The sequence below is a fragment of the Saccopteryx leptura genome, chromosome 4 (assembly GCF_036850995.1).
Source record: "Saccopteryx leptura isolate mSacLep1 chromosome 4, mSacLep1_pri_phased_curated, whole genome shotgun sequence".
Taxonomy (NCBI): domain Eukaryota; kingdom Metazoa; phylum Chordata; class Mammalia; order Chiroptera; family Emballonuridae; genus Saccopteryx; species Saccopteryx leptura.
In genome coordinates, this window is record NC_089506.1 from 199,345,528 (window position 1) to 199,371,228 (window position 25,701).

The following is a 25,701-nucleotide window of genomic DNA, read 5'->3' on the forward strand; positions in this document are numbered from 1 at the left end:
AAGTGGGGCCTCCTGGGGACACGGCGAGGGGCACAGGCCTGGGGAAGAGGATCCCAGCCAGCTGGCCCTCTCCATCACAGCAAGCTTAGGGAAACATGCCCATCGCTGCCCTCAGCCTGATAATGCGTGGCTTCTTTTTGGAGAATTAAATTGCACAGTCGCCTTAGCTGCCTTTGAGGTTCAGCAGAGGGTCCAAGGAACCGTGACGGCCAGTCCAAGGGATAGAAAGGGCAGAGCAAGACGAGCGCACCGGCCGTTCAACCGCTTCGAAGAGGCCTGAACTGGGCATCGCACACCTCCTGGGCGCTGATTGGTCATTCTGTGTCCGCCCCCTCGTCCCTGCTCTCCTTTGACCTGGATTTCAAGCCATGCGCTGGGCATCGGTTGGTCCGGCTCCCTCTGAGCTTGAGCGCGATATGCCCAATGAGGAGCGCGCTTCGCGGGGACTGTCGGGAAAGGCAGCCAGCCTATATAAGCGGCTTACTGGGCGTGTTCTCGCGTTGGGGTCGCTGTGCGGAGCTCGGAGGTGGGGTGGTGAGGTGGTGAGGTGGGTGGCTTGTGCTTACTGAGGCGGCACTTGGGAGACGATGGCGGAGGGAGATAATCGCAGCACGAACTTGCTGGTGAGTGCCGGCTCTGCGCCACAAGGGAAAGGAGAGGGGTTTCTGCCCTTCGCGGGACCAGAGCGGGGGGCGCTGCGGCCTGGGGTCTGTATCCCGCGGCGGCCCCGCCCCTCCTCTCCGGGTTCACGGGCGCGGGCGACGACGCTTGCCCCCCTTGGGTAGCTTATGCTCGGCGCTGTGTAGTCGTGTCTACCCCTGACATCCCCAGGAGAAGGGGCGAACAGGGCGCGTGATCAGTCATGGCGAATGCGGGTTGAGGAAGTGGGAAAAGGGGTACTGTGACAAGCTTGGGGTGTAGCCTGGGGCAGAGGGCCATGAAGGGCCTGTCGAGCGCTTTTGGGGCCTAGGCCCCAGCCGTATCCGGGTTTCCCTGCTTTGATCTTAACTAGGAGAGTCAAAGGGCTGTTGCCGAGAATTTCAGTATTGAAGCATAGCTTACAACGGCAGGAAGGCAGCGGGTTCACCGTAGGGCACTGGGAGTGGAGTCCGCCTAGAAGGACAATGGGAGGTCCAGTCGTGTGTGGAATTTGTAAGTCTGGGGGTCACGGGACGACTTGAGAATAAGCAGGAGTCCGAAGGAACTGGTGGAGTGAGGTTCTATCAGAGGTGGACAAATTTAACCTCACTACGAATTTCACGGCACGCAGAACGAGAGAAACCTGTGCATTTTCTCCGTGCCCTTTCTCCAGCACACCACAATAAGCAGAGGGAACAAAAAATTCAGTTTTTGACTTTCGATTTTCCAGTAGCCCCGATGCTAAGGAATTAAGATTCTTTGCGAGGCAGTTTGATTCTGTGTGCATTCGTTTTTTAGAAATGCATGACCTGTCACACACACTCCACCCCCGCTTCTCTATAGTTGGCGTAGTTAGCCCCAGCTAGCTTTGTTTTATGAGGATTAATCAAAGCACAAAGAAGTTGCCTGAATTCACACAGCTTTGGAAATGACAGGTCCTGGACTGGAGCTCAAATACTCTTTCCAGCAGAGCAGTGTGACTTTAAGGAGAAGAAGGCACTTGGCCTTGGATTTCCTGGATTTAGATCTTTAACCTCTCAGTTTCTTCATCTGTAAAGTGACAATAGTAACACCATCATTCTTTTAGCTTGTTGGGAGGATTAAAGTATAAGCATAGCCTGACCTGTGGTGGCACAGTGGATAAAGCGTCCACCTGGAATGCTGAGGTCACGGGTTCAAAACCCCAGGTTAAGGCACATGGGAGTTGAAGCTTCCTGCTCTTGCCTCTTCTCTCTCTCTCTTTCTGTTGCTCTCTCCCCCCTCATCTCTCTAAAATGAATAAATAAAATTAAAAAAAAAAAAAAAAAAACCAGTAAAAATAAATAAATAAATAAAAATAAAGTATAAGCATATAAAACACTTAGCAGAGTAACTTTTACATAGTAATCTTTTTTTAATTCTTTTTTTGAAAGATTTTATTTATTGATTTTAGAGAGAGGAGAGAGAGAGAAGGAGGAGGAGCGGGAAGCATCAACTCATAGCAGTTGCTTCTCATATGTGCTTTGACAGTGCAAGCTCAGGGTTTCAGGTCCACGCTTTATCCACTGCACCACCATAGGTCAGGCACACACAGTAATTTTTTATTTAACTATTTTAAGCATTGTATATATACAATATAAAATCAGAAATATTGAGGTCATCTGGGTGATCAGTGTGGCAGAGATAGTATCTTTATTAAGATTAAGCTGCACTGTCCTATCATTTGTATATTTTCCTGAGACATTTATAAGGGACACAGGTTTCTTGTTCCAATTTCTTTTTCCTCTACCAAAATGAGCTTAAGGTTTTTTTTTTTACCACATTAGCTCATGCTAGAAATCTGCTTCTCAGGAGTCTAACCAAAATGTCCTCCTGATAAGTGTAAGAAGCTCTATAGAGAAGATATGTATTGAGCTTAAAATGCCTCATATAATTTGGTGAAAGTAGTTTTCCATAATTGTGCAAATGATGTCAACATCTAAATTATTCCATTATACAAAGAGCTATTTTAGAAAATGAAAGCTGTTCAGGAGAGGTTTTCTAATGGACTTAGAAGTAAAATCAATGAAATGACAAAACAACAGATCAATTCTAACCACCTGAAATGAGCGAATATAAAGTGATCTAATTTAATATTCTGGGTATCATGCTTGGTAGTGCATGACTTTGGGAAAGTCAAAGAACTATTCTTTAATTGTAAAGTGGATCTTAATTATCCCTACCTTATGTAAAAGAGTAGCCCAGTTCTTAGAGTTGGAAGGTGACCACTAAGAGATAGTTTTTTTTCTTTTTTTTTTTTTTAAATTATTTTTATTTATTCATTTTAGAGAGGGGGGGGAGAGAGAGAGAGAGAGAGAGAAGAGGAGAGGAGCAGGAAGCTTCAACTCCCATATGTGCCTTGAACGGGCAAGCCCAGGGTTTTGAACCGGCGACCTCAGTATTCCAGGTTGACGCTTTTTATCCACTGCGCCACCACAGGTCAGGCGATAGTTTTTTCTCTTTTCTTGATTTCTGTCATTGGTACCAAAATGGTGGGTTTTTTTAGAAACTGACTTGTTGCCTGACCCGTGGTGGTGTAGTGGATACAGCATTGACCTGGAAGACTGAGGTCCCAGGTTCAAAACTCTAAGGTCAAAACCCCAGCCTGAGCAAGGTGTCACTGGCTCAGCTGGAGCCACCCATCCCCTACCCCACCCCCATCAAAGTATGTATGAGCAGCAGTCAGTGAACAGCTTAAAGTGCCGCAGTTATGAGTTGATGCTTCTCATCTCTCTCCCTTCCTGTCTCTCTCTCTCTTTCTCTCTCTCCTTCTCCTCTCTCTCACTAAAAAAAAAACAAAACAAAACTAACTTATTTAAAATAGTGATTTGATTAACAGCTATTTTATATATATACTTTGTGCCTTAGAAGAATTTAACTCTTGAGGAACCACAGAAACGTTGAGAGTAGAAAAATGATGGCTTTAAATGTTGATCCCATACAGGCTGCAGAGACTGCAATTCTGGAAGAGGAGCTGCAAGGATGGGGAGAGGTGATGCTGATGGCGGATAAAGTCCTCCGGTGGGAAAGAGCCTGGTTTCCACCTGCCATCATGGGTGTGGTTTCTCTGGTGTTCCTGTAAGTGAGCTCTTCAGTTACTTAAGATTGTGCTTGTAAGGGCTCAGGTAATACCCAGCCTCCGTTTATGGAAGTGTCTTAAGTCTTTTGTAAGGTATAATCTGTAAAGAATGCCTTTTCTTAAGCAGTTTGCCTAGTTTTCAGAATTTGTAGTACTTATGTGAAATCAGTAACATAATGCAGTTAAATAAATCAGTGACTCAAACAGTTTGGCTTTAGAACCCTTGACACTCCTGAAAAGTATTGAAGACCCCAAAGAGCTTTTATCACTTGGTATTTACCTTGCAGCTATGATGTCATGTCATGAAGCTTCCAGAAAACCACTTGTGAGAAAATTAGAATGGAAAGGGCAAATAGCATCTGTGAGAACTAGAGGACTAAGTGAACAAACATCTTCACTTAGGAAAAGAAACTATGTTTTTCTGACCTTTATTAATTTTTTTTTTTTTTTTACACAGGAATATCTACTATCTGGATCCATCTGTTCTGTCCGGCGTTTCCTGCTTTGTTATGTTCTTGTGCTTGGCTGATTACCTTGTTCCCATTCTAGCGCCCAGAATTTTTGGCTCCAATAAATGGTGGGTAGCATGGTGATTTGGCATTCTGATTTCTAAGAAAATACCCTGTTGGCTGTGATTATTATCCTGTAATTACTCATAGAGAAGTATCTAATGATCAGATACCTAAGGGTTAGATTTGTGCCTTTAAATGAGTTTTTTTCGGCTGATTCATATGTAAATCATGAATTTCCAGTACTTACATATCTCCGTAAGTCTTTTATGGACTAGCATTTTTTAACTTTTTTTACTTTTTAGACCTTTTAAATTGAAGTAAAGGGCTTTTGTTTTGTTTTGTTTTTGTGACAGACAGAGAGAGAGAGGGACAGGACAGAAAGGAAGGGAGAGAGATGAGAAGCATCAATCATCAGTTTTTCTTTGTGACACCTTAGTTGTTCATTGATTGCTTTCTCATATGTGCCTTGACCGTGGGCCTTCAGCAGACCAAGTAACCCCTTGCTCGAGCCAGCGACCTTGGGTCCAAGCTGGCGAGCTTTTTTGCACAAGCCAGATGAGCCCGCGCTCAAGCTGGCGACCTCGGGGTCTCGAACCTGGGTCCTCTGCATCCCAGTCCGATGCTCCATCCACTGCGCTACCACCTGGTCAGGCGAGAAGCATCAATTCTTCTTTGCAGCAATTTAGTTGTTCATTGATTGCTTTCTCATATGTGCGTTGACTGGGGGTACAGCAGGCCGAGGGACCCGTTGCTCAACCCAGTGACCTTGAGCTCAAGCTGGTGAGCTTTGCTCAAACCAGATGAGCCCGCGCTCAAGCTGGTGACCTCGGGATCTTGAACCTGGGTCCTCGGCATCCCAGTCCGATGCTCTATTCACTGCGCCACCGCCTGGTCAGGCAAAGTGAAGTTTTTATAAGTTTGTTTTATCAAGGATTGTAAGAACTCGTTAGCTTTCCATAAAAGTAGTATGTTTACATCTTATATTTATTTCCATTGATATTTAAGATACTATGGTAATTTCACAAGTTATTTTTGAATGAATATAAAAACAGTAACTGGTGGATTTCTGTCCATTTAGTAAATATTTTTGAATGTCTACTTTTATGTTAAGCACTGTTCTGGGAGCTTTGAAATATTTTGACTTTTAAGATTGTGCTTGTGTTTAAGGTTGAGACACTGAGGCAGCAGTGATAGCTAAATGCATGGCAGGTGCTTCCGAAGAGGTTCAAGCTGCATGTACCAGGGGGCTGTCGATTTCATTTATACCATCCTCTGAAGTAGTTACTGGGTGCCCTAGACACAGTCAGTGGCTGTGAATCATAATAAAGTATTGAAACTTTTCTCTATAATATTGCATTTCTTACTTTTGATCTAAATAATGAGCAAAACTAGACAATAAAATAGATTTTTTTCCTCCTAACTGCTATTCTTCCTCATTTGTTTATTTTAACTTAATTAGTAGTCTACTTGTGCCTTTAGCTTTTTGTTTTTCTGATAATAGCAAATTATAAAATCTTAAAAGGAAGAATTTTAAATGTAAACCCTTGGATCTTTGAGGAAAATTCAGACATTTGGGGGGATTTTGCTTCAGCTGTGGGATAATTAATCATGTTTATTTAAAGATGCTTCCCCCATAGCAGAATGGATGAGTGTTAGGAAATGCCCTTGGAATTGAATTGTTTTTCACATGCAGTAATAAATTATGCTGTTTGGGCAAGTTTGTAACCATACAGTATAAAAATTTAACAAAGGAAGTCAACTTCTGACCTTGACGTTATTAGCCAAATGGCATTCTAATCTGCTAATTCAGAATTCCTGGGGAAAAGTTTTCAGAAATAAACACTGAGTTTCTTAGTAATCAGTACGTGATTTGGTCTTGTTGACCGAATAGTTTTATTTTTTTTAATCTTTATGGGGAAGGAAGAACACTGTTTCTGTTTCAAAGCCATAATCTAGCCTTGACCTTGACAACATCTAAGGTCACAGTGTTTATAAGCAGTTCTAGGGCTCAGCAGAAACCCTCCTACTGTGTTTCTCATTGCAATTTCACTAGGACAGAAACTAAAGAAGAGAAGACAATAGATCCCCCAACATAGGGCCTGATTTATAATAGCAGCTGTTATATTTGTATATCAAAGAAGTAAAATGGCAGTTTTTATCAGAACTCAAAAAACATGATACACGTTACATAAGGGCTTTCTTGGAAGATCTTTTTTTATTTTTACTGCTGTTTTGTCTATATTATCCCCCAGTGGGACTAGATTTAGATTTGTGTTGTGTGTTGCTGCCTTGGTACCAAATGTATGAAGCCCAATTGAGGGTCAGATGCTGGGAGTTATTATGTTACTGAAAAGTGCTCAACTACAACTGTTTGGTAGAAACTTCACATCTTCAAAATAGTAGGACTCTGGTGAGTCAGGATTCACTAGGATCTGAAAAATACTGTAGGAATAGAGAAATTAATTGATACTGATTTCTGCACAGCCCAAAGTAGTATGAGTCTTGTTACTGGCGTTATCCAAATGTGGCTTTAGAACTATAGAGTGCCATTACTGTGTGTACACACATGTACGTGTAAGTGTTTATTAAAAACTTATTCTTGTGCTATCAAAGGTGTCTTAGCGGTATAAGAACTTTATCACCTTTATAAGATAATGATGAACCACTGTTGTTTTTAATTTAGATTTTCTTTAGAAGATAGCTTTTTAAATATGAGAAGGCGGTGTATATTTATTTTACTGTGTAGAGATTTGCTTATAGTAAAGGAGGAAACTTTTTTTCTAGGACCACTGAGCAGCAGCAGAGATTCCACGAAATTTGCAGCAATCTAGTAAAAACTCGACGCAGAGCTGTGGGCTGGTGGAAACGTCTCTTCACACTAAAGGAAGAAAAGCCAAAAATGGTACTTTTTTTAGCCCTGGCAGTAGCTCAGTTGGTTAGAACATTGTCCCAGTACTCAAAGGTTGTGGATTTGCTCCTCAGGGTACATACAGGAACAGATCAATGTTTCTATTTCTCTCCCTTCCTCTCTCTCAAATCAATAATTAATATATATAGGAGAAACATATATATTAGGGAGAAACAGAGGGACAGACAGACAGACATGAAGGGAGAGAGATGAGAAGCATCATGAACTTTTAGTTGCAGCACCTTAGTTCATTGATTGCTTTCTCATATGTGCCTTGACCCAAGGTGGTGGGGGAGAGTTTCAGCCAAGCCAATGACCTTGGGCTTCAAGCCATTGACCTTTGGGCTTTTTTTTTTTTTGTATTTTTCTGAAGCTGGAAACGGGGAGAGACAGTCAGACAGACTCCCGCATGCGCCCGACCGGGATCCACCTGGCAAGCCCACCAGGGGCGACGCTCTGCCCACCAGGGGGCGATGCTCTGCCCCTCCGGGGTGTCGCTCTGTTGTGTCCAGAGCCACTCTAGCGCCTGGGGCAGAGGCCAAGGAGCCAATCCCAGTGCCCGGGCCATCTCTGCTCCAATGGAGCCCCGGCTGCAGGAGGGGAAGAGAGAGACAGAGAGGAAGGAGGGGTGGGGGTGGAGAAGCAAATGGGCGCTTCTCCTATGTGCCCTGGCCGGGAATCGAACCCGGATCCCCCGCACGCCAGGCTGACGCTCTACCGCTGAGCCAACCGGCCAGGGCCTGACCTTTGGGCTTAAACCAGTGACCATGAGGTCGTGTCTGAGCCCATGATCAAGCCCATGATCTCAGGGTCCTCAGCATCACAGGCCGATGCACTATCCACTGTGCCACCATCTGGTCAGGCTCAATAAATAAATTTATAAGAGAAGAAAAAGAAAAGGGTACAGTTTTGGTTTTGACTTACTTAAGTAATGCAAAATTTTAAGATTGAGTCAGTTTTTACTTTATTGTAGTATAATGATAACCTTTTTGTTTGAATAATTACAGTTTGATATTTATTATCCATTGGTTTAATTCCTCTTGAGTACATTCATGAATGCATATCTATAATTAGACTGAGCCACTAGAAGGCAAAATTATGTTTACATTTAATTTGTATTCTAGTAAAGTGAAGTTTCTTTTTTTACTGAAATAAAGTAAAAGAAATACTTAGAAAGCATTTGTTTTCTTAATTCAGCTTCATGTCAGGTTACTATGTGAAGTTATTAATAGTAAAAGTAGTATAATTTATATTATAAATTATTAACTTAAATATAGAATTATTGTAGTTCTAGGAGGGAATATATCCAAATTCTATAAAGCAGGTTTAATGGAGTTTTCTATGGGTTTTCTATAACATATAGATAACTATTTTAAAGAGAAGTGGTAATAAAAACTACATCATTTTCCAACATTTGAAACAGCCTCTTAAAGTTATATTTCTTAGTCTGTTTCTAGTAGTTGATACATTCTTATTATTTTCATTACTAGTACTTCATGACCATGATCCTTTCTCTTGCGGCGGTTGCTTGGGTGGGACAACAGGTCCACAACCTTCTTCTCACCTATCTGATAGGTAAGTCCTTGAGGACACGCACACATCCTGGGCAGTGAAGTCTGACTGGAACTTAGTTAAACAAACACGTGTATGCTTACCAAATTTAAGGCATTAATCAAGGAACATTAATCAAGTCTCAAAAGATGCCTAAAACTCAGGTCCTTGATTGCATAGAGTTTATGGTCTTGCAGGAAGTTAGGACAACATAATAACCAGGGTAGGTAAAAATAAGTACAGGGGGTCCTCGAGTTACGACAGTCTCAACATATAACATTTAGAGTTTACGACTCTTTAACTCCCATAAAAAAATTTTTTTTTTTTTTTTTGTATTTTTCTGAAGCTGGAAACGGGGAGAGACAGTCAGACAGACTCCCGCATGCGCCCGACCGGGATCCACCCGGCACGCCCACTAGGGGCAACGCTCTGCCCACCAGGGGGCGATGCTCTGCCCCTCCGGGGTGTCGCTCTGCCACGACCAGAGCCACTCTAGCTCCCGAGGCAGAGGCCAAGGAGCCAACCCCAGCGCCCGGGCCATCTTTGCTCCAATGGAGCCTTGGCTGCGGGAGGGGAAGAGAGAGACAGAGAGGAAGGAGAGATGAAGGGGTGGAGAGGCAAATGGGCGCCTCTCCTGTGTGCCCTGGCCAGGAATCGAACCCGGGACCTCTGCACGCCAGGCCAACGCTCTACCACTGAGCAAACCGGCCAGGGCAAAATTTTTAAAAATTGAGACATGAGTGTTTCAGCTTACACCGTTGGCGTCATACTGATGGACTGCGTGGGTGAACTAGTTTGGTTTTGCGTGACAGAAGAATATGCAGTAACGTGGAGTACAAGTGAGGGAGTTGGCGGCCCTCAGTACACTTACTTACACCATTTTGGACTGTTAAAAGCACAAGTGTTCCATATGTGTTAGGCTATGGTGTGTTTCGACTTACATCAAAATTTGGGTTACATCAAGGACCCCCTGTATAGTGTGTGTCATCCGAGGTTGGGAGGTATGATAGCCAAAGTTTCTGGAGATAAATATCAACAAAGGAGTGGGTTTCGTATTGCTTTCTCCCATCAGAACGCCTAATAATAGTCTGGGAAACCACGTTCTTTAGGATGTAATAACATTAGGAAATGAATTGCTGCCTCCTTAATTTCGTTTGTTTATTTTTCAGTGACTTTCTTACTGTTGCTTCCTGGACTAAACCAACATGGTATCATTTCGAAGTACATTGGAATGGCCAAAAGGGAGATGAACAAGCTTCTTAAGCAAAAAGAAAAGAAAAATGAATAGTGCATCATGTTTATTCAGTGTGACTAATGGTGTATACATTGATTGTCCTTGGGAACAGTTCCCTTTATATTATCTGGATACTGAAGTGTTACAGAAGTAGCTCTTTGCTCTCATTCCTTCTGCCCTTAGTAACTAGAAATTCAGACTTGCCATGTAAGACTATCTCCATAGTGTCTTCTGTCAAGTATATTGGGTGCATTCTCATCAGTTGGCCTTATATGGACAACTCATTCCTAAATACAACTAGTTTTTTCACCCAGGGTTAATTGAATTCTTACTTGTAGGCAACTTTCTTTAAAATAATATAGTGGTGAACTTCACCTTTAGTACAGTTAACAGTGATTTTGTTTGGATAATTGTTTGAGGTCGTCTTTAGCTAAATACAAAGTGTAGTGGTCTGTGGCTACAGGAAGCTGGTTCTACTGTCTGTTTCCACAGTCTGCTTGAAAAACCGTCTGGCTTCACGAATATGGAGACCAAGTTTACCACTCCGATGAAGAGACCAATTAAGATTCATTCCTCAGTCTGTTTCCATGCCATGGTATAAGAATCCTCATGGAATAAAATGAAACTAATGGCATGTCCTAGTATGTGTTGGTTTCTCCCTTGTGCAAAACTTAGCAATTTGTAGAAAACATTGAGTCTTTCTCCGTAATGGGGAGGAAGACAAGGCTTAGAGCTCTTGTCTCCTTGCATTTAGCCTTCAAATTCGTAGGTCCTTAAATGCTTTTTAACAGCAGGCTTCCAAAAGCTTGGGTTTAGGATTTTAACATACTTTTAATTTTAGATTTTCAGCTATCTAAAACTAAAGTACGTAAGAGATAAAGACTTGTGCCTATGACTTTTACTCCAAGACCAGCTAATAAAGGACAAAAGTTTTCCTGTGTTTCATCAAGATTCAGTAGAAAATGACCTTATCCTACTAGTTTTTCAGTTCTCATGTTTTGTTGGCTGCTTTGGTCCCCATAGATTTGGCCTAGGAGGTGGTGACTATGCTGGCATCTGACTTTTTTCGTAGATATTTCTCTGAATAACACAAGGGCTGTTGGTGAGAGCAAACTTGTGGAGATGATAGCTAGTCTTAGGTCTGTAGAGATTTTGTAACTCTTTAAAAGCATCTTAGAGTCATTCTGCTCAATAGCTAGAAGTTTAGAGTGGTTGAAATCTGTAGAATGAACCTCTAAGGGCTGAAAATGTGACATATTTGGGAACAATTCTTAAACTCTGATTAACTAGCTGTAATATAGTTCTGTGAATTTATTGCACTGATTCTGTAAAACCTGGACCTTGTGGTGTAACTGTCCCTAAATAAGTGTTTTCTCTCCTTCAATATTGCTGTAAACAGTGGCACTCATGTAGTGTATGTTTGATTTATTTTTTTTAATGTTTCATATGAAAACTACAAGCTACCTTAATTTACATGTGTTTCCTCATTGTAAATAAGCCTGTCTTCTGATCTGGACTTTTTTTTGTATACATGTTCTACCAATCTAACTACTTTTGTGGTTTTAATTCTGTATTCTTCTACTTTGTTTTGTGGAAAGGGGAAAATAAAAGCTGGAATCCCTTTTTGCCTCTTGTATTCTTTCTACCTTAGCCAGTTCAATATTTCTGTGAGCAGATCTAGGGATCTGATTAATGAACCTTCCCTGTGTGATCAATACGTGCCTATAAAGGTACCCTTTAAGACAGGGGTCCCCAAACTATGGCCTGCGGGCTGCATGCGGCCCCCTGAGGCCATTTTTCCGGCCCCCGCCGCACTTCTGGAAGGGGCACCTCTTTCATTGGTGGTCAGTGAGAGGAGCATAGTTCCCATTGAAATACTGGTCAGTTTGTTGATTTAAATTTACTTGTTCTTTATTTTAAATATTGCATTTGTTCCCATTTTGTTTTTTTACTTTAAGATATGTGCAGTGTGCATAGGAATTTGCTCATAGTTTTTTATAGTCCGGCCCTCCAATGATCTGAGGGACAGTGAACTGGCCCTCTGTGTAAAAACTGTTCCCCGCTTTAGGAACAAAGTAAAAAGTTTATTCATTCAGCAAACCTTCAGGCACCATGCTTGAAGAAAAAGGAAATACAATGAAGAAGTTCTAACCAAAGAGAACGTGTGAGCCCTGGCTGGTTGGCTCAGTGGTAGAGCGTCGGCCTGACGTACAGGAGTCCCGGGTTCGATTCCTGGCCAGGGCACACAGGAGAAGCGCCCATTTGCTTCTCCACCCCTCCCCCTCTCTTTCCTCTCTGTCTCTCTCTTCCCCTCCCGCAGCAAGGCTCTATTGGAGCAGAGTTAGCCCGGGCGCAGAGGATGGCTCCATGGCCTCTGCCTCAGGCGCTAGAGTGGCCCTGGATGCAACAGAGCAATGCCCCAGATGGGCAGAGCATCGCCCCCTGGTGGGCATGCCGGGTGGATCGTGTTCGGGCGCATGCGGGAGTCTGTCTGACTGCCTCCCCGTTTCTAACTTCAGAAAAATACACACACACACACACACACACACACACACACACACACACACACACACATACACACACAAAAGAGAACGTGTGAGAGGGAGAACAAACAGGCAGGGAACAGTGCAGGCTCCAGGGAGAGCTGCTTGCCATGCGCACCTCTGTACCCAGGGCACATGGGATGCTCAGTAAGTAATTGGTGAGTGACTTTATAAACATTTTTTTACTTTAGAGCTCAAATTGGATGTTTTATCATTGGGCCTCAGTGTCTATACTTTGTGGATCCTGGGAGCAGATTCAATTAAAAAATGTTTGGAGCCTCCTGGAGATTTGGTAACTTCCAGAAAAGGGAAGTCTCAACGCAAAGTCACCACTGTTGGTCACCCAATACTTTGAAGTGCAGAATTTCTACCATGCAGCTGTGATTACATCTCAGTTCAGGCTCACTGGCCAGCTTCCTTCCCATGCTAGCCTGGCTAGCCTGTGCCAGCTCTGGCCACAGCAATAGTCCTCCGAAACCTCCCTTGGCATCACCACCAGCAGTGAACTTACCACTCCAGAGATCACAAAATGTCGAGAGGAGGCCATTTGAAATTAGTTGTGCCTAAAGAGTCAAAATTTGGGAGGTTTGAGGAGAGGTGAATTAATGCCAGTTCACCTTCCACACGGTTGCTATTTAACAATCAGATTATGATCCTATGCGAAGCCCTCAGCAGGTTCCAGTTCGCCTACAGCATAAATCACAAACTTCTAAGGCAGTTTATCCATGGCCCTCTGCTCCAGTTCCACTCGACCCTATTTCCCAACCCAGTCACTCTTGAGATTTCTGTTCGTCTTTATTGCGTGCCACCCTCGTTCTTGGAGCTGTTGTAAGCTTAGAATATTTACTGCCCATACACCCTATGTTTTGGGGTCAGGTAGACCTAAATCCAAACCCCACCAAGGTATTTATCGAGTACCTTAGTTAAGTAGCCACTTTGCTTTTTTGTTGCTTTGACTTTTAAAACTAAAAATTTTAAGATTGAGTCCATTTAAGTTTGAACTTTATCTTCTCATTTGTGAAATGGGGGTAATAGTATAGATCTCATAGGGGCAGTATATAATCACATTTGTTGTTTTGAGGATTCAATAAATCTACAAGAAGCAATTAGTGGCAGTCACTAATTGGTATTGTTGGTACCCTTCGTGACAGATTAGACTGCACTTCCTCTGTGAAAGCTTTCGCACCCTCTCAGGCCACCTCTGCCTTTCTACAGTACTTCATATTGGTCTCCTCTATGGCACGTTGGGTATTTATTATCATTTAGAGTCCTGCCTCCCCTACTGTGATCTGCACTTCTTAAGGGCAGGAAAATATTTTTGGCCTCTCACCACCTGGCACTTAATATTTTGATGTTTGCTCAATGAATGGATAGATGAATGAAAGAGATATTAGATGGTGCTATTTTTCTATTTATGGTAGACAGTGAAGTGGGTTTATTCACTTAACTCACCATGGTTGCTAAAGCCCTCAAAGTGAATTCCATATGGGTTTTTTTGTTTTGTTTTTCGTGAGAGAGAGAAAAAGAGACAGCAGAAAGAGGGACAGACAGATAGAAAGGAAGAGAGATGAGAAGCATCAATTCTTTGTTGCAGCACTTTAGTTGTTCATTGATTGCCCTCTCATATGTGCCTTGACCGCGGGCCTTCAGCAGACCGAGTAACCCCTTGCTCAAGCCAACGACCTTGGGCTCAAGCTGGTGAGCTTTGCTCAAACCAGATGAGCCCGCGCTCAAGCTGGCGACCTCGGACGGAGTCTTGAACCTGGGTCCTCCGCATCCCAGTCTGACGCTCTATCCACTGCGCCACCGCCTGGTCAGGCTATATATATATTTTTTAATTTAATTAAAATTTTTTTTAGACTTTATATTTTTAACCAGAGAATTCTATATCCCTGAGAGGTCCAGATTGGGAGCTATGCTCTCCTGGGTTTCATTTAGAATTTGAGAAGCAAGGGTGTGGTAGGCTGAGGCCAGAGGTGGATTAAGATTGGTTGAGGCTCTGGGCGCAGAAGAAAATACTGGGTCCTTTACATTAAAAAAAAGTGTAAAGTTGAGGTTTTGCGTGGCCCTTCAGAAGTCGGGGCCCACAGCATGCGCCCTTTGTGTCTGCCATTAAATCCACCTCTGGCCGAGGCTCTAAATGTCAATGTTGATGAGCACTCACTTTGCCAGATTTTGTGTTAATCTTTTTTATGGATTATTTCATTTATCCACATAGCCACTTGAAGTGATTGGTAGTTTCTCTGTTTAACAGATGGGGAAACTGATCTGCCCATTTATTTATTCATCATATTATATAATATATCCAGGGCCTACTATATGCCAGAGCTTCTCTGGAAGCTATGAGTACAGTGGTGAACAAAGCTAAGTCCGTACTTGCATGGAACTTAATGGGGACAGAAAAGAAATACATCTCTAATGTTTCAGAAAAAGTAAGTAGGGCCATAGGGTTGGTGTGATTGAAAAGAGATCTGAAGAAAGCCAGGGAGCAAGTCACCTGGCTAAGGGGGGGGGGGGGGGGATGTTCAAATTAGAGTAAAAAGCAAACACAAAAGCCCTGAGGTAGATAGAGTAGGCTTGGAATATCTGTGGGAAAGCAAGCCAGGGAGAATGATGGGAGATGGGGTCTGGTGTGTGTTGCAAAGAGGCAGGTGTGCACTTCAGGGAGGCCCCTGTAAACTTGGTAAGGAATTTGAATTTGATAGGAGCCCTTAGGAAGTGCATGGTCTGACCAATTTCAGTTTTCAAAAGGTCATTCTGGCTGTCCTAAGATAGGAACGGTGGAGTGGAGTTAGGGTGGAAGCAGTGAGGTAAGGAGGCTATTGCAAATATTTCAGATATTAGGTAACTTGCTTCAGTCACGCAACTCCAGGGAGGAGGGAGAATTTACTACCTTCCTGGTAATTGGACGCTTGAGCTTCAAGCAGTAGTTACAATTCCCTCTCTTTCCGTGGTGGAAATATACTGAGCATCTACATTGGGACAGACGTGTTACCGTAATCTCACCTGACCCTCACAATAACTTAGAAGAGGCAGGTATTGTTATTATTATTAATATTATCCTTGGTTTATATGTGGGGAAGGTTCAAAGAGGATAAGAGACATACATAAATTGGTTCTTTTTCTTTTTTTTTTCTTTTTTGTATTTTTCTGAAGTGAGAATTGGGGAGGCAGTCAGACTCCCGCATGAGCCCGACCAGGATCCACCTGGCATGCCCACCAGGGGGCGATGCTCTGCCCATCTGGGGCCTTGTTCCATTGCAACCAGAGCCATTCTAGCACCTGAGGCAGAGGCCATGGAGCCATCCTCAGTGCCTGGGCCAACTTTGCTCTAAGGGATCCTTTGCTGCGAGAGAGGAAGAGAGAGACAGAGAGGAAGGAGAGGGGGAGGGGTGGAGAAGCAGATGGGCGCTTCTCCTGTGTGCCCTGACCAGGAATCAAACCCGGGACTTGCGCATGCCGGCCCACAGAGCCAACCCGCCGGGGCCCACAAATTGGTTCTTATACAGGTGCAGAAGAGCAGATAAAAGTCACCTACTTGGAATCCTGTGTTTATTTTGAAACATTAGGGACGCTCTTCCAAACTGTTTACCAGAACTCGAAAGAAATGTCTGGAGCCCTCGTAAATAATTTCTAAGATTTAAGGAGAGTCAGAAAGGAACCACCGATTAAAAAAAATTAATATTTTTGACTGCTTTGAAAATGTAATCTATACACGTTTCAAACAATAAAAAAAAAATTGTGTGGAGAGAAGAGCAAGTCTTCCATTCCAGTTCCTAATGCCCACCGTATAGGCAATTATCGATTTCTGTGGCTCCTTCCAGAGACACTATAAATACACAGTATCAAAATTTGTTCTAAATGGTGAACAGTTATTTCAATAAAAATGAGCAAATATGGCCCTGGCCGGTTGGCTCAGTAGTAGAGCGTTGGCCTGGCATGCAGGAGTCCCAGGTTCGATTCTCGGCCAGGGCACACAGGAGAAGCGCCCATCTACTTCTCCACTCCTCCCCCTCTCTTTCCTCTCTGTCTCTCTCTTTCCCTCCCGCAGCTGAGGCTCCATTGGAGCAAAGATGGCCCGGGTGCTGAGGATGGCTCTGTGGCCTCTGCCTCAGGCGCTAGAATGGCTCTGGTTGCAACAGAGCAACACCCCAGATGGGCAGAGCATCGCCCCCTGGTGGGCATGCCGGGTGGATCCCGGTCGGGCGCATGCGGGAGTCTGTCTGATTGCCTCCCCGTTTCCAGCTTCGAAAAGAAAAAAGAAAAAAAAAATGAGCAAATATTTAGGACCTTGTCAATTTTGTTGGTTTCTCCTACTAATGCCTCTTCCCATGGCCTCACACGGGAAGGTCGATATTATCGACTCTCTATTGCCCACCCCTGAAGAGGCTCCGCCCTTTACCCGCCTCCTTCCTTTAGGTGTTCTTTTTTTTTCTCCTCCTTTCCTGGCGGTGCTTTGAAAATCTCGCGATAGCCTCTCCACTTCCCATAACTCCGTGCACTCCCCCCTCCCTTCCTCTTTCCGCCATCTTTCCGTGCCGGTGAGTACTTCTTTCTGAGCGATCTAGCACCATCCGTCGGCAATCTGTGCCATCCTGCTTTTTGGGACTCGATTTCTGTGCTCTGCGAGGATGCCGGGGCATGTCCGGACCGGGGATGCTGTCCTTGAGGGGACCGGGACAGGCGTAGGGGAGAGTCGTGCTCGGTCGTCTCATGCTCAATACTCGGGAGCTGGCTTGCAGGGCGCAGGCCGCGGCACTGGCGGAACCGGCGCTTTCGACCACCCCGAGAGGTGGTAATCCCGGTTTGGTCGGCGGCGCCAGGATCTCTGGCAGTGGCTGAGGTAGCGCCTTGCCTCCGGACGGCGGGGAGCGTCGGGAACCGGGGCTGTCGTGGGCCGTGCATTACTGTGGACGCGCCGGGAGCTTGGGGGAGCTTGAGGACCCCCGGCTGGGAATACTGCTTGGGGTGGCAGTTTGTTGGGAACCAGCCTGGACTTTCAGGGATTCAGGGTTTCCACTCAGTTCGATTGAGCGTGGGGGGAAGCAGGTTAGATCCCTCCTGTTGGCGCTTGAAGCCAGCACTCCATCCTTAGTTTTACAAAACTTCTCAAAACTTTTTATGTTCGAGTATTTCGTGCCCATTGGGATGGAGCCCATTCTTGTCATGTAAAACGTTTCTGTTTGCCACTGTGATAACGCATGCTGCTGGCACAATTTTACATGGCACAAAGACAGGCGTTTTATTATTTTCACTTTTATTTTTTTAAAATTTATTCGTTGATTTTGGCGAGAGAGGGGGGAGAAGAGAGACAGGAAGATGTGTCTGTTCCTGTATGTGACCCGGGGATCAAACTGGCAACCTCTGCTTCGGGAGGACGCTCCCACAAACTGAGCTGTCCGGCCAGGGCCGGGCGTTTTATTTTTAATAGTTATGAGTGTTAGGTGAAAAGTAGTATCTTTTGTTTATTAGGACAAGGCTGATGTTAAATTAGTTGGTTGAAAGGACGATGCTGGGTATCAGAAGGTAGGTAAACGTTGGTAGCTCTCAGTTCCCGTTCTGAGTCAGTGACCCACGGTTTCTGATATTTTCTTTTTGGTAGCTGACATATTCGCTGGGGGTACTGGGGAACCAGCTTGCTTAGGGAAAGGGAAATTTGGTCATGATAGGGGAGGAAAGGATGTGGACTGATTGGGTGGCTGCTGTTGGCAATGATGGTAAACTGGTTGTATTTTCCCTTGAACAGCCATAATGGTGCGCATGAATGTCCTGGCCGATGCTCTCAAGAGTATCAACAATGCCGAGAAGAGAGGCAAACGCCAGGTTCTCATTAGGCCGTGCTCCAAAGTCATCGTCCGGTTTCTAACTGTGATGATGAAGCATGGTAAGTCCTGCTGTGTTTCACGTCTTGGTGTAAAAAGACAGCTAAGGAATGGGTGCTGTAGAAATTGTGGGCGTGAGTACAGGGAGGATGGGGGATCAGTGTGTTGGCAATACCGGGGAACATCTGCGATTGACTTCTAAGGACTGTGAAAGGGGGATAGTCTGGGAAGAGGAGGCTGTTCGAGAAACACTGAGTAGGTTAGGACTGTTGAAAGGACGAAGGAAGTTTGTGACTGTTGCCCCATGCTGCTAAGTGGAAGTTAAAAATGGGCCTTCAGCTGCAGTATGTCATTGAAAGGGCTCCTTGGGATGGGACGGATTGCTGCTCGTCTAGAGCCCGAGGTGGCCTCGGAGTGAGAAGCTCTGAAGGGGAAAGGAGGACCACTTTGAAGAATTGCAGGGAGGGTTTTGGGAACTGTTCCTGAATTTTAAATATTACTTATTGGGCTGTAAAAACTACTTCTGATACAGAGCTACTGTCTACCTAAACTGCCTAGAGAAATAATAACTGAGATGAGGGAAAATAATCTAGCAGGCAAACAGCAGGCAATCTAGAAGAGCATAAATACTCAGGTCTGTCAAGTCGATAATCTGCCATTTAATAGTCACTTATGTTCTGTAGGTTATATTGGCGAATTTGAAATTATTGATGACCACAGGGCTGGTAAAATTGTTGTGAACCTCACAGGCAGGTTAAACAAGGTAAGAATTTCCACTTTTAAGAATTATCTAACATGGTGTTGATGCGTTGTAATTGCCCTTGTAAAACCGAATAGTGGTGGTGTGCTTGTTTTACCTACTTGGATGAAGACTGTTGCTTTAGGAATTGATTAAAATCATTACATTTTATATCATTTTGTTTCATTTGTTCTGCAGGGTTGCACTCGCTCTAGAATTGTTAGTCGCGCTGGTGTTTGTGGAGTACTGTGTGTGGTGTGAGGGGAGATACAGCAGAGTTGGGGTGAAACTGTTCACCGGTATTTGAATCTTAGATGGTACAGTGCCTGTCTCTCTGGTTGAACCTGCATTGATGCTCAGTGTAAACAACTTTAGTCCTTCTCAGTGATTGTGTTGGGTGTTTTAAAAATAGAATAGGATTCTCTGTATATGCCTATAAACAACAGAAATGTATTTCTTACAGTCTGGAGGCTGGAAGTCTTTTAATAATAATACTTTTTGCCGGCATAAGCGGTACACCTGTCTCTGAGGGCTGTGTTCCTTTTAGTTCACGTTGCTGGTATAACCTAGTGGATTTATTTGATGAATTTGACTGTCATTTAACTGGTTGCAGGTATTTTGGGGCAGGTATCTGGAAGCTGGTCAGGGTCCCTGAGCTGCTCTCCTGCTCTCCATTCATGTTTGTAGCTTTCAGAGATTTGCAGGGAGTCTGAGATCTTGTAGTCCAACCCAGATTGGGGGAGAGGAATAGTTCCAGGTAATTGAGTCCTGGTAGAGGCAGAGGTCAGGTGGATTGGTGTAAGGTTGTTTCTTTGTCCAACAATTTCTTGTACAGCTGCTCCCTATAGAGTGAACTTGCTTCCTGAATCCTTAGTGTTGGATGAAAAACTGCTGGAGGTGGAGCCTTTATGAGAGATTTGAAGGGGTTTCAAGGGTAACTTCGAGTATGTCTTGTTCTAGTTAAAACAATTGGACTGCAGCCCCAAAGGAAGAGTTAGATTCTTGAAGTAGAAGGTGTGTCAGTGTTTTCCTGTTTTAGGAATTCGGAAGCTGAGATCTGAGCTCTGCTCAGGGTCTCAGCTGCTTATAACTGGCAGGGGACATGGTTTTATAGCACCTCTAAAACTCCTGCAGAAGAGTGCATTTATGTAAAATTTTTAGAAAAGAAAAACAAAAACCTTCAAGTTTGAGAAGTGCTGCATACCAAATTCTTCTTGAACATTTGCTGTCCATAGTAGCTTTAGAAATGAGTTTGAAAGAAGCATTTCCCTAATGGAACTCATTTGTGGCATTCTTGTTTTGTGGCATGTTAGTTTGAAAAATTCTGGATAAGAGGTAGTTGAAATCTAGGCCCTGCCACTTAGCTGACTTGGGGCAAAACAGACTTCAGTTTTCAGTTTATCTGAATTTCAGTCTTCCTCATTTTTGCCTGTTTCTTTCATGCAGAGATGGATGTACTCTTACTGTGGAAATGTGGGCTGGGGAAAAGGTAGTGTTTAAAGACTGTGGATTAATTAAGAAAATTCTGGCCTTGATCTCATCCTGTTAAGCTAAAACTGGTTTGGGAAGGGTGTGCTCCTTGAATTCTAACTGAATGAGGGTGAGTTTTCTGCTGGAATAAACACGCTGGGTGCTGTGGAGTGCCGGCCTTCGAAAGACCTTTCATTGAAGACTGCTTGGAGGAAGCTGGTTTTCTCTCTCGTATTTTTCCATCTGGTGTGAGATTGCCCTGGACAATTAATGACCTCATAGTTGATAGAATAATGTTATAAAAAGGAGTACCTACCTGAGTAGGCTTCTAGCATAGGGCAGTTGGGCCTGAGACCCATTTTCTATTTCCATGGGTTCAGATCTCTATCTAGGGAAGTATAACTGCTCTAGAACATGAGTAAATTCTAACCTCATAATCTTTAGTTTACTGTTAAGCATCTTGGAATTTTTTAATGTCTTGTGTGGGTGTGCACACAACTGTCTACCTGCTTTCTTAGCCCTCAGAAGTTTACACTTTGATAGAACTACTGAGTGCTCATATGATCATCTTTCTGTGTGAATAGTGGGCACCTGTCTGCGGTGATAGTTGTAAGTGTGCTAGTGATTTGTAGAGCACTGATGTATGCAGGGGGTTCGTATTGGGTTCTAATTAAATAGGCTTTTTGTCTCCCCAGGTTCCGTTTTCTAAAGCCCACTGATTTAGTCAGAGACCTTGTATGAACCCATGGGTAAGCTCATGTAGCTTGTTTAGTGGATGTTTGAACGTGTATTGTGTTTTAGGGTTTGTATATGATGGAGCGGTTGAAGTACTGTGCTTTGGCTTGGAGAGCTGTCACTGGAAGGACAGTTTCTATGTCTTAATAGCAAACAGGTGGGGTAACGTTAAGCTCTCTGCTCGTTCTGCTTCCCGTCCGTTTTGTCAGCTTAGTTTGGAAAAGTTTCCCGGGATAGTAGGATAGTATGCCTCGGAAATGTCTAGAGATGTGTCATTGGTGTGGAGGTGTGCTTAGATTTCAGTGTTGTGCCTGTGGAGCTGGTTTCTTTTCTAGTATTTTGCATATTTACTCTGTAAGTGAAGGAGTTGAGAACCTTACACGTTCATTTTATAGCCTTACTGTGTAAAAGTTTTGACTACAATTTTATTTGCCTAAGACTTTGTTCTATGACAGCTTTTTATCTCTTGAAGGGTGGGCTCACACTGGTGACCTGACCTAGCCATGTGGTAACCTCTTTTATTGTTTTATCTCTTTTATTGCCTTTCTCAATCCTTTGCTTTCTGTCTTTGGGCTGGCATAGGCATGATTCAGTATATTTGTTCAAATGGCGTTTACATCAAATATTGCACAGAACAGTTACCTATTAAATGGCGAGTTGGTTGGTGTATGTGACTGCTCTGCAATTATAAGTCTGTCTTGTGTTACTGTTTCTCTGTTACTGGTGAAGTGTAAACAGTGTTATGTCTCATGCTTTTACAGTGTGGAGTAATCAGCCCCAGATTTGATGTGCAACTCAAAGATCTAGAAAAATGGCAGAACAACCTGCTTCCGTCCCGTCAGTTTGGGTGAGTTGATTTTCCTCGTTTAAAATAAGTTAATGCTAAGGAGCGCTCTGATGCAGTTTGACTTGAGCTGAGTTTTGCTTTTTGTTATAGCAATAGTAATTGTGTTCCCAGCCAGCTTGACTCAAGGGTTTAGATCACTTGTTGCCACATTTTACTGTTAGTGTTAGGATTCAAATTGTGAGAGGCTTTGAGAGTTGAGGCTGAGACAGCAGATTTGTGAATCCTTTCATATCTGCTCTTCTGGTTCAGTGCACATAGTTCATGTTTATGTTTGATGTGATCCCTTCCTGTGGTCAGTCACTTAACCCTAGGCCTCTGGGAAACTCAGTTTGAAAATCGTCATCCTTGGTAAGAGGCTGAGTTCAAATCCTTGTTTTCTTACTTTCAAGCTATGAATCCTTGGGCTAATCATAGCCTTGATATCTTCATCTGTAAAAGTGGTAATAGTTCTATTACAAGTTTTATTATCACCTGATTTCATTCTGATAAAGTACTTTAGGGTTTAACATAGCACTTTCTATGTTAATTTAAGCCCCCTAATCCTGTTTGGTGATATGGTTGGATTTACTCTCACTTGGTGGTTACTTTATAACAGGTATAGTGTTAGGAACCAGTCATTTTTTTTTTTTTTTTTTTACAGCGACAGGAGAGAGAGAGAGGGATAGACAGTTACAGACAGGAACGAAGAGATGAGAAGCATCAATCATTAGTTTTTCGTTGCACATTGCAACATTTTAGTTCATCAATTGCTTTCTCATATGTGCCTTGACCGTGGGCCTTCAGCAGACCGAGTAACCCCTTGCTAGAGCCAGTGACCTTGGGTCCAAGCTGGTGAGCTTTTGCTAAAACCAGATGAGCCCGTCCTCAAGCTGGCGACCTTGGGGTCTCAAACCTGGGTCCTTGGCATCCCAGTCCTACGCTCTATCCACTGCGCCACCGCCTGGTCAGGCTGGAACCAGTCATTTCCGATTGTAATTGATCCTAATTCTGATGCTTCACATATACAGTTGTCCCTTGCCATATCGTGGTTCACTTTCCGAGCTCTCACTGTATCGCACAGTTTTTTTCTTCTCTGAAGTGAGAAGCAGGGAGGCAGAGAAACAGATTCCCGCATGTGCCCAACCGAGATCCACCCAGCAATCCCACTAGGGGGCGATGCTTTGCCCATGAGGGGCATTGCTCCGTTGCAGCCGGAGCCATTCTAGTGCATGAGGTAGAGGTCATGGAGCCGTCCTCAAAACCTGGGCCAACTTTGCTCCAGTGGAGCCTTGGCTGCTGAAAGGGAAGAGAGAGAGAGAGAGAGAGAGAGAGGAAGGAGGGGGAAGGGTGGAGAAACAGATGGGCGCTTCTCCTATGTGCCCTGACCAGGAATCGAACCCTGGACTTCTACATCCTGGGCCAATGCTCTACTGCTGAGCCAACTGGTCAGGGTTGTATTGTGGATTTTTCGCTATATTGCAGGATTTTGTGGTGTATAGGTATTTTTATATATTTATTATTTTTTGTGGTAAAATAAGCAAAATAAATGTGAGAAAGGTTAATAACAGTATGAGAAAGGTTTATAAGAGTGGGGAGGTTTATAAAGCCTTACAATATATGTAAATAATAAAATAAGTATAAGGTTGCTACTTTGTGGATTTTCACCTATTGCGGGGGGTTCTGGAACCTAACCCCTGCAGTAGACGAGGGACCGCACTGTATTATATGTTTTATCATGAACACTATAGTAACCCACATGATAGGCCAGGTGGGACTCCCATTGTCCAAGAGACTGTCTGTACAATAGTTTGCCTGTGGTCATATGTATGGTATGTGGCAGAAACCATTCCATCAAGTGTATAAGCAGTACTTTGATGCTTTAAACTCCATGTCTCCTTACTTGAGAGCAGAAAGTTTTTGAAGATTTAGGGATATATACAGTCTTTGTTTTTCTTTAAGCTTAATTGTATTTCTCAGTGTCAGCCCAGGGCAGGGCTGTGTGAGTGTGTGTGGCTGTCCTCTGGGTTTGAGTCTTCGGTTCAGAAGTCATACCTGCCTGCACACTGCCAGCTTGTGTAGGCAGTGTTAGTACTGATGAATGTTGATACTTTTCTGTTCCAGAACTTGGCTTTATGTTGAACTCTTTAGGAAAAACTCACCAGTATTTTTTTTTTTTTAACTCCCATAGTTTCATTGTACTGACAACCTCAGCGGGCATCATGGACCATGAAGAAGCAAGACGAAAACACACAGGAGGGAAAATCCTGGGATTCTTTTTCTAGGGATGTAATACATATATGCAAATAAAATGCCTCAAAGGACTCTGGTGCTTCACTCGGTTGTTTTGAACGTGACAGCAGAGTAGCAAGAGCTCCTGCGGCGTGTGCAGCCTTGGGTAATTGGTGAATGCTGTTTTCCTGAAGTGAACACGAAAGTCTTGACTTGTAACGACCAGCATGCTGATGGCTCAGCAGAGGAAGGTGTCTGGCCCTGGATGGGTGAATCTGGGTTAGGGTCCCGGTGGTGAAGCTGTCCCTTTCCTGGAGTCTTAAGTCAACCCTGGAAGGAGTGGTGCCTTTACTGATTTTAGCTTGACAATATTCATTCCATGCACTGTTGTTAACTGCCCTGAAATGTGTGGTTAACTATGTCAGTTAGTGCGTATAAGGAAGCAAGCAGGAAGACAGCTAGAGCCCACAGCTCACTGAGACTCATCTCAAAGTAAATTTGGGTGGCATGTCAGCCACATTTTAGCACTATGTGTTTGTAAAATGGCATTTTAAAAAACGAAACATCTTTTTTAAACCAGTGTTACTGTAAACCTGTTACAGGTCTGTTTCTGGAATTGGGGTGAAGGAGTTTGCTGGACCCCTTCCCCTGGGAAGTGCTTCTAAAGAGCTTGACCACCAAAGAGGGCAGAGTGGCTTCTGTGAAGTAGACAGGGCTCCGCTCCCCTTCTGTAACAGCACTGCTGTCCAGGACAGGTGTGACGAGCTCCGTGTGTACTTCAACTTTTTAGTAGCCACATTAGCAAAGAGACCATTGGGATTGATTTTTTTAAAAAATTTTGTGTTCAGAATGTTAAATTTTTTAATATGTAATTCATATGAAATGAATGGAATTTTACTCTTTGTAATAAGTCTTGGAAATCATATATGTTGTACATTTATTTTCACTTAAAGCACACCTTACTTGGGGCTAGTAGCTACTTTTAATCACCACATGTGGCTGCTGTTCCGTATTGGACAGCATGGTCTAGCCTCTTGAATTTTGGTAGGACTGGGTTGGGACTGGGTTGGCCAAGGAGAAGGGAGGCTTGGAAGAGAACCAAGAGGAACCGCACCTGGCCAGCTGTGTGCCTGGCATGGGGATGGAATGAATGGGGAAGCTCAGCCTCAAAAAACGAGAGCAGGTACTTCTTCATTGTCTGTCGTGTGGACCAAGGAAAAGTCAGGCTAGCTTGCAGGCCTGATCACAAAATAACCCAGTAAAACTAGTAGGATGTGATCTTAGGTGCTAACAGCTGTCTGATGTATATATAGGTTTGATTTGTTTTTCCAGAAAAGTATGTTTTCACTGTTACCCGTCAGGATTATTTTGGTAACTATCCTACAGGGCTACTCTA

The 25,701-nt window shown here is 43.7% G+C and overlaps 2 protein-coding genes across 2 annotated transcripts; both read left to right on the forward strand.

Moving 5' to 3' along the window:
* Positions 1 to 470: 470 nt before the first annotated feature.
* Positions 471 to 11,566, forward strand: ARL6IP1 (ADP ribosylation factor like GTPase 6 interacting protein 1). The gene is made up of 6 exons (XM_066382540.1): positions 471 to 623; positions 3,602 to 3,735; positions 4,194 to 4,313; positions 7,033 to 7,150; positions 8,647 to 8,731; positions 9,877 to 11,566. Exons 1-6 carry the CDS (start codon positions 588 to 590, stop codon positions 9,993 to 9,995), a joined length of 612 nt encoding a protein of 203 aa, XP_066238637.1. The 5' UTR covers positions 471 to 587; the 3' UTR covers positions 9,996 to 11,566.
* Positions 11,567 to 16,925: 5,359 nt separating this feature from the next.
* RPS15A (ribosomal protein S15a) lies at positions 16,926 to 25,230 on the forward strand. Its single transcript, XM_066382541.1, has 5 exons — positions 16,926 to 17,025; positions 18,231 to 18,368; positions 18,990 to 19,069; positions 22,012 to 22,097; positions 24,265 to 25,230. The coding sequence occupies exons 2-5, from the start codon at positions 18,236 to 18,238 to the stop codon at positions 24,356 to 24,358; spliced, it is 393 nt and encodes a 130-aa protein (XP_066238638.1). The 5' UTR covers positions 16,926 to 17,025; positions 18,231 to 18,235; the 3' UTR covers positions 24,359 to 25,230.
* Positions 25,231 to 25,701: the final 471 nt, after the last annotated feature.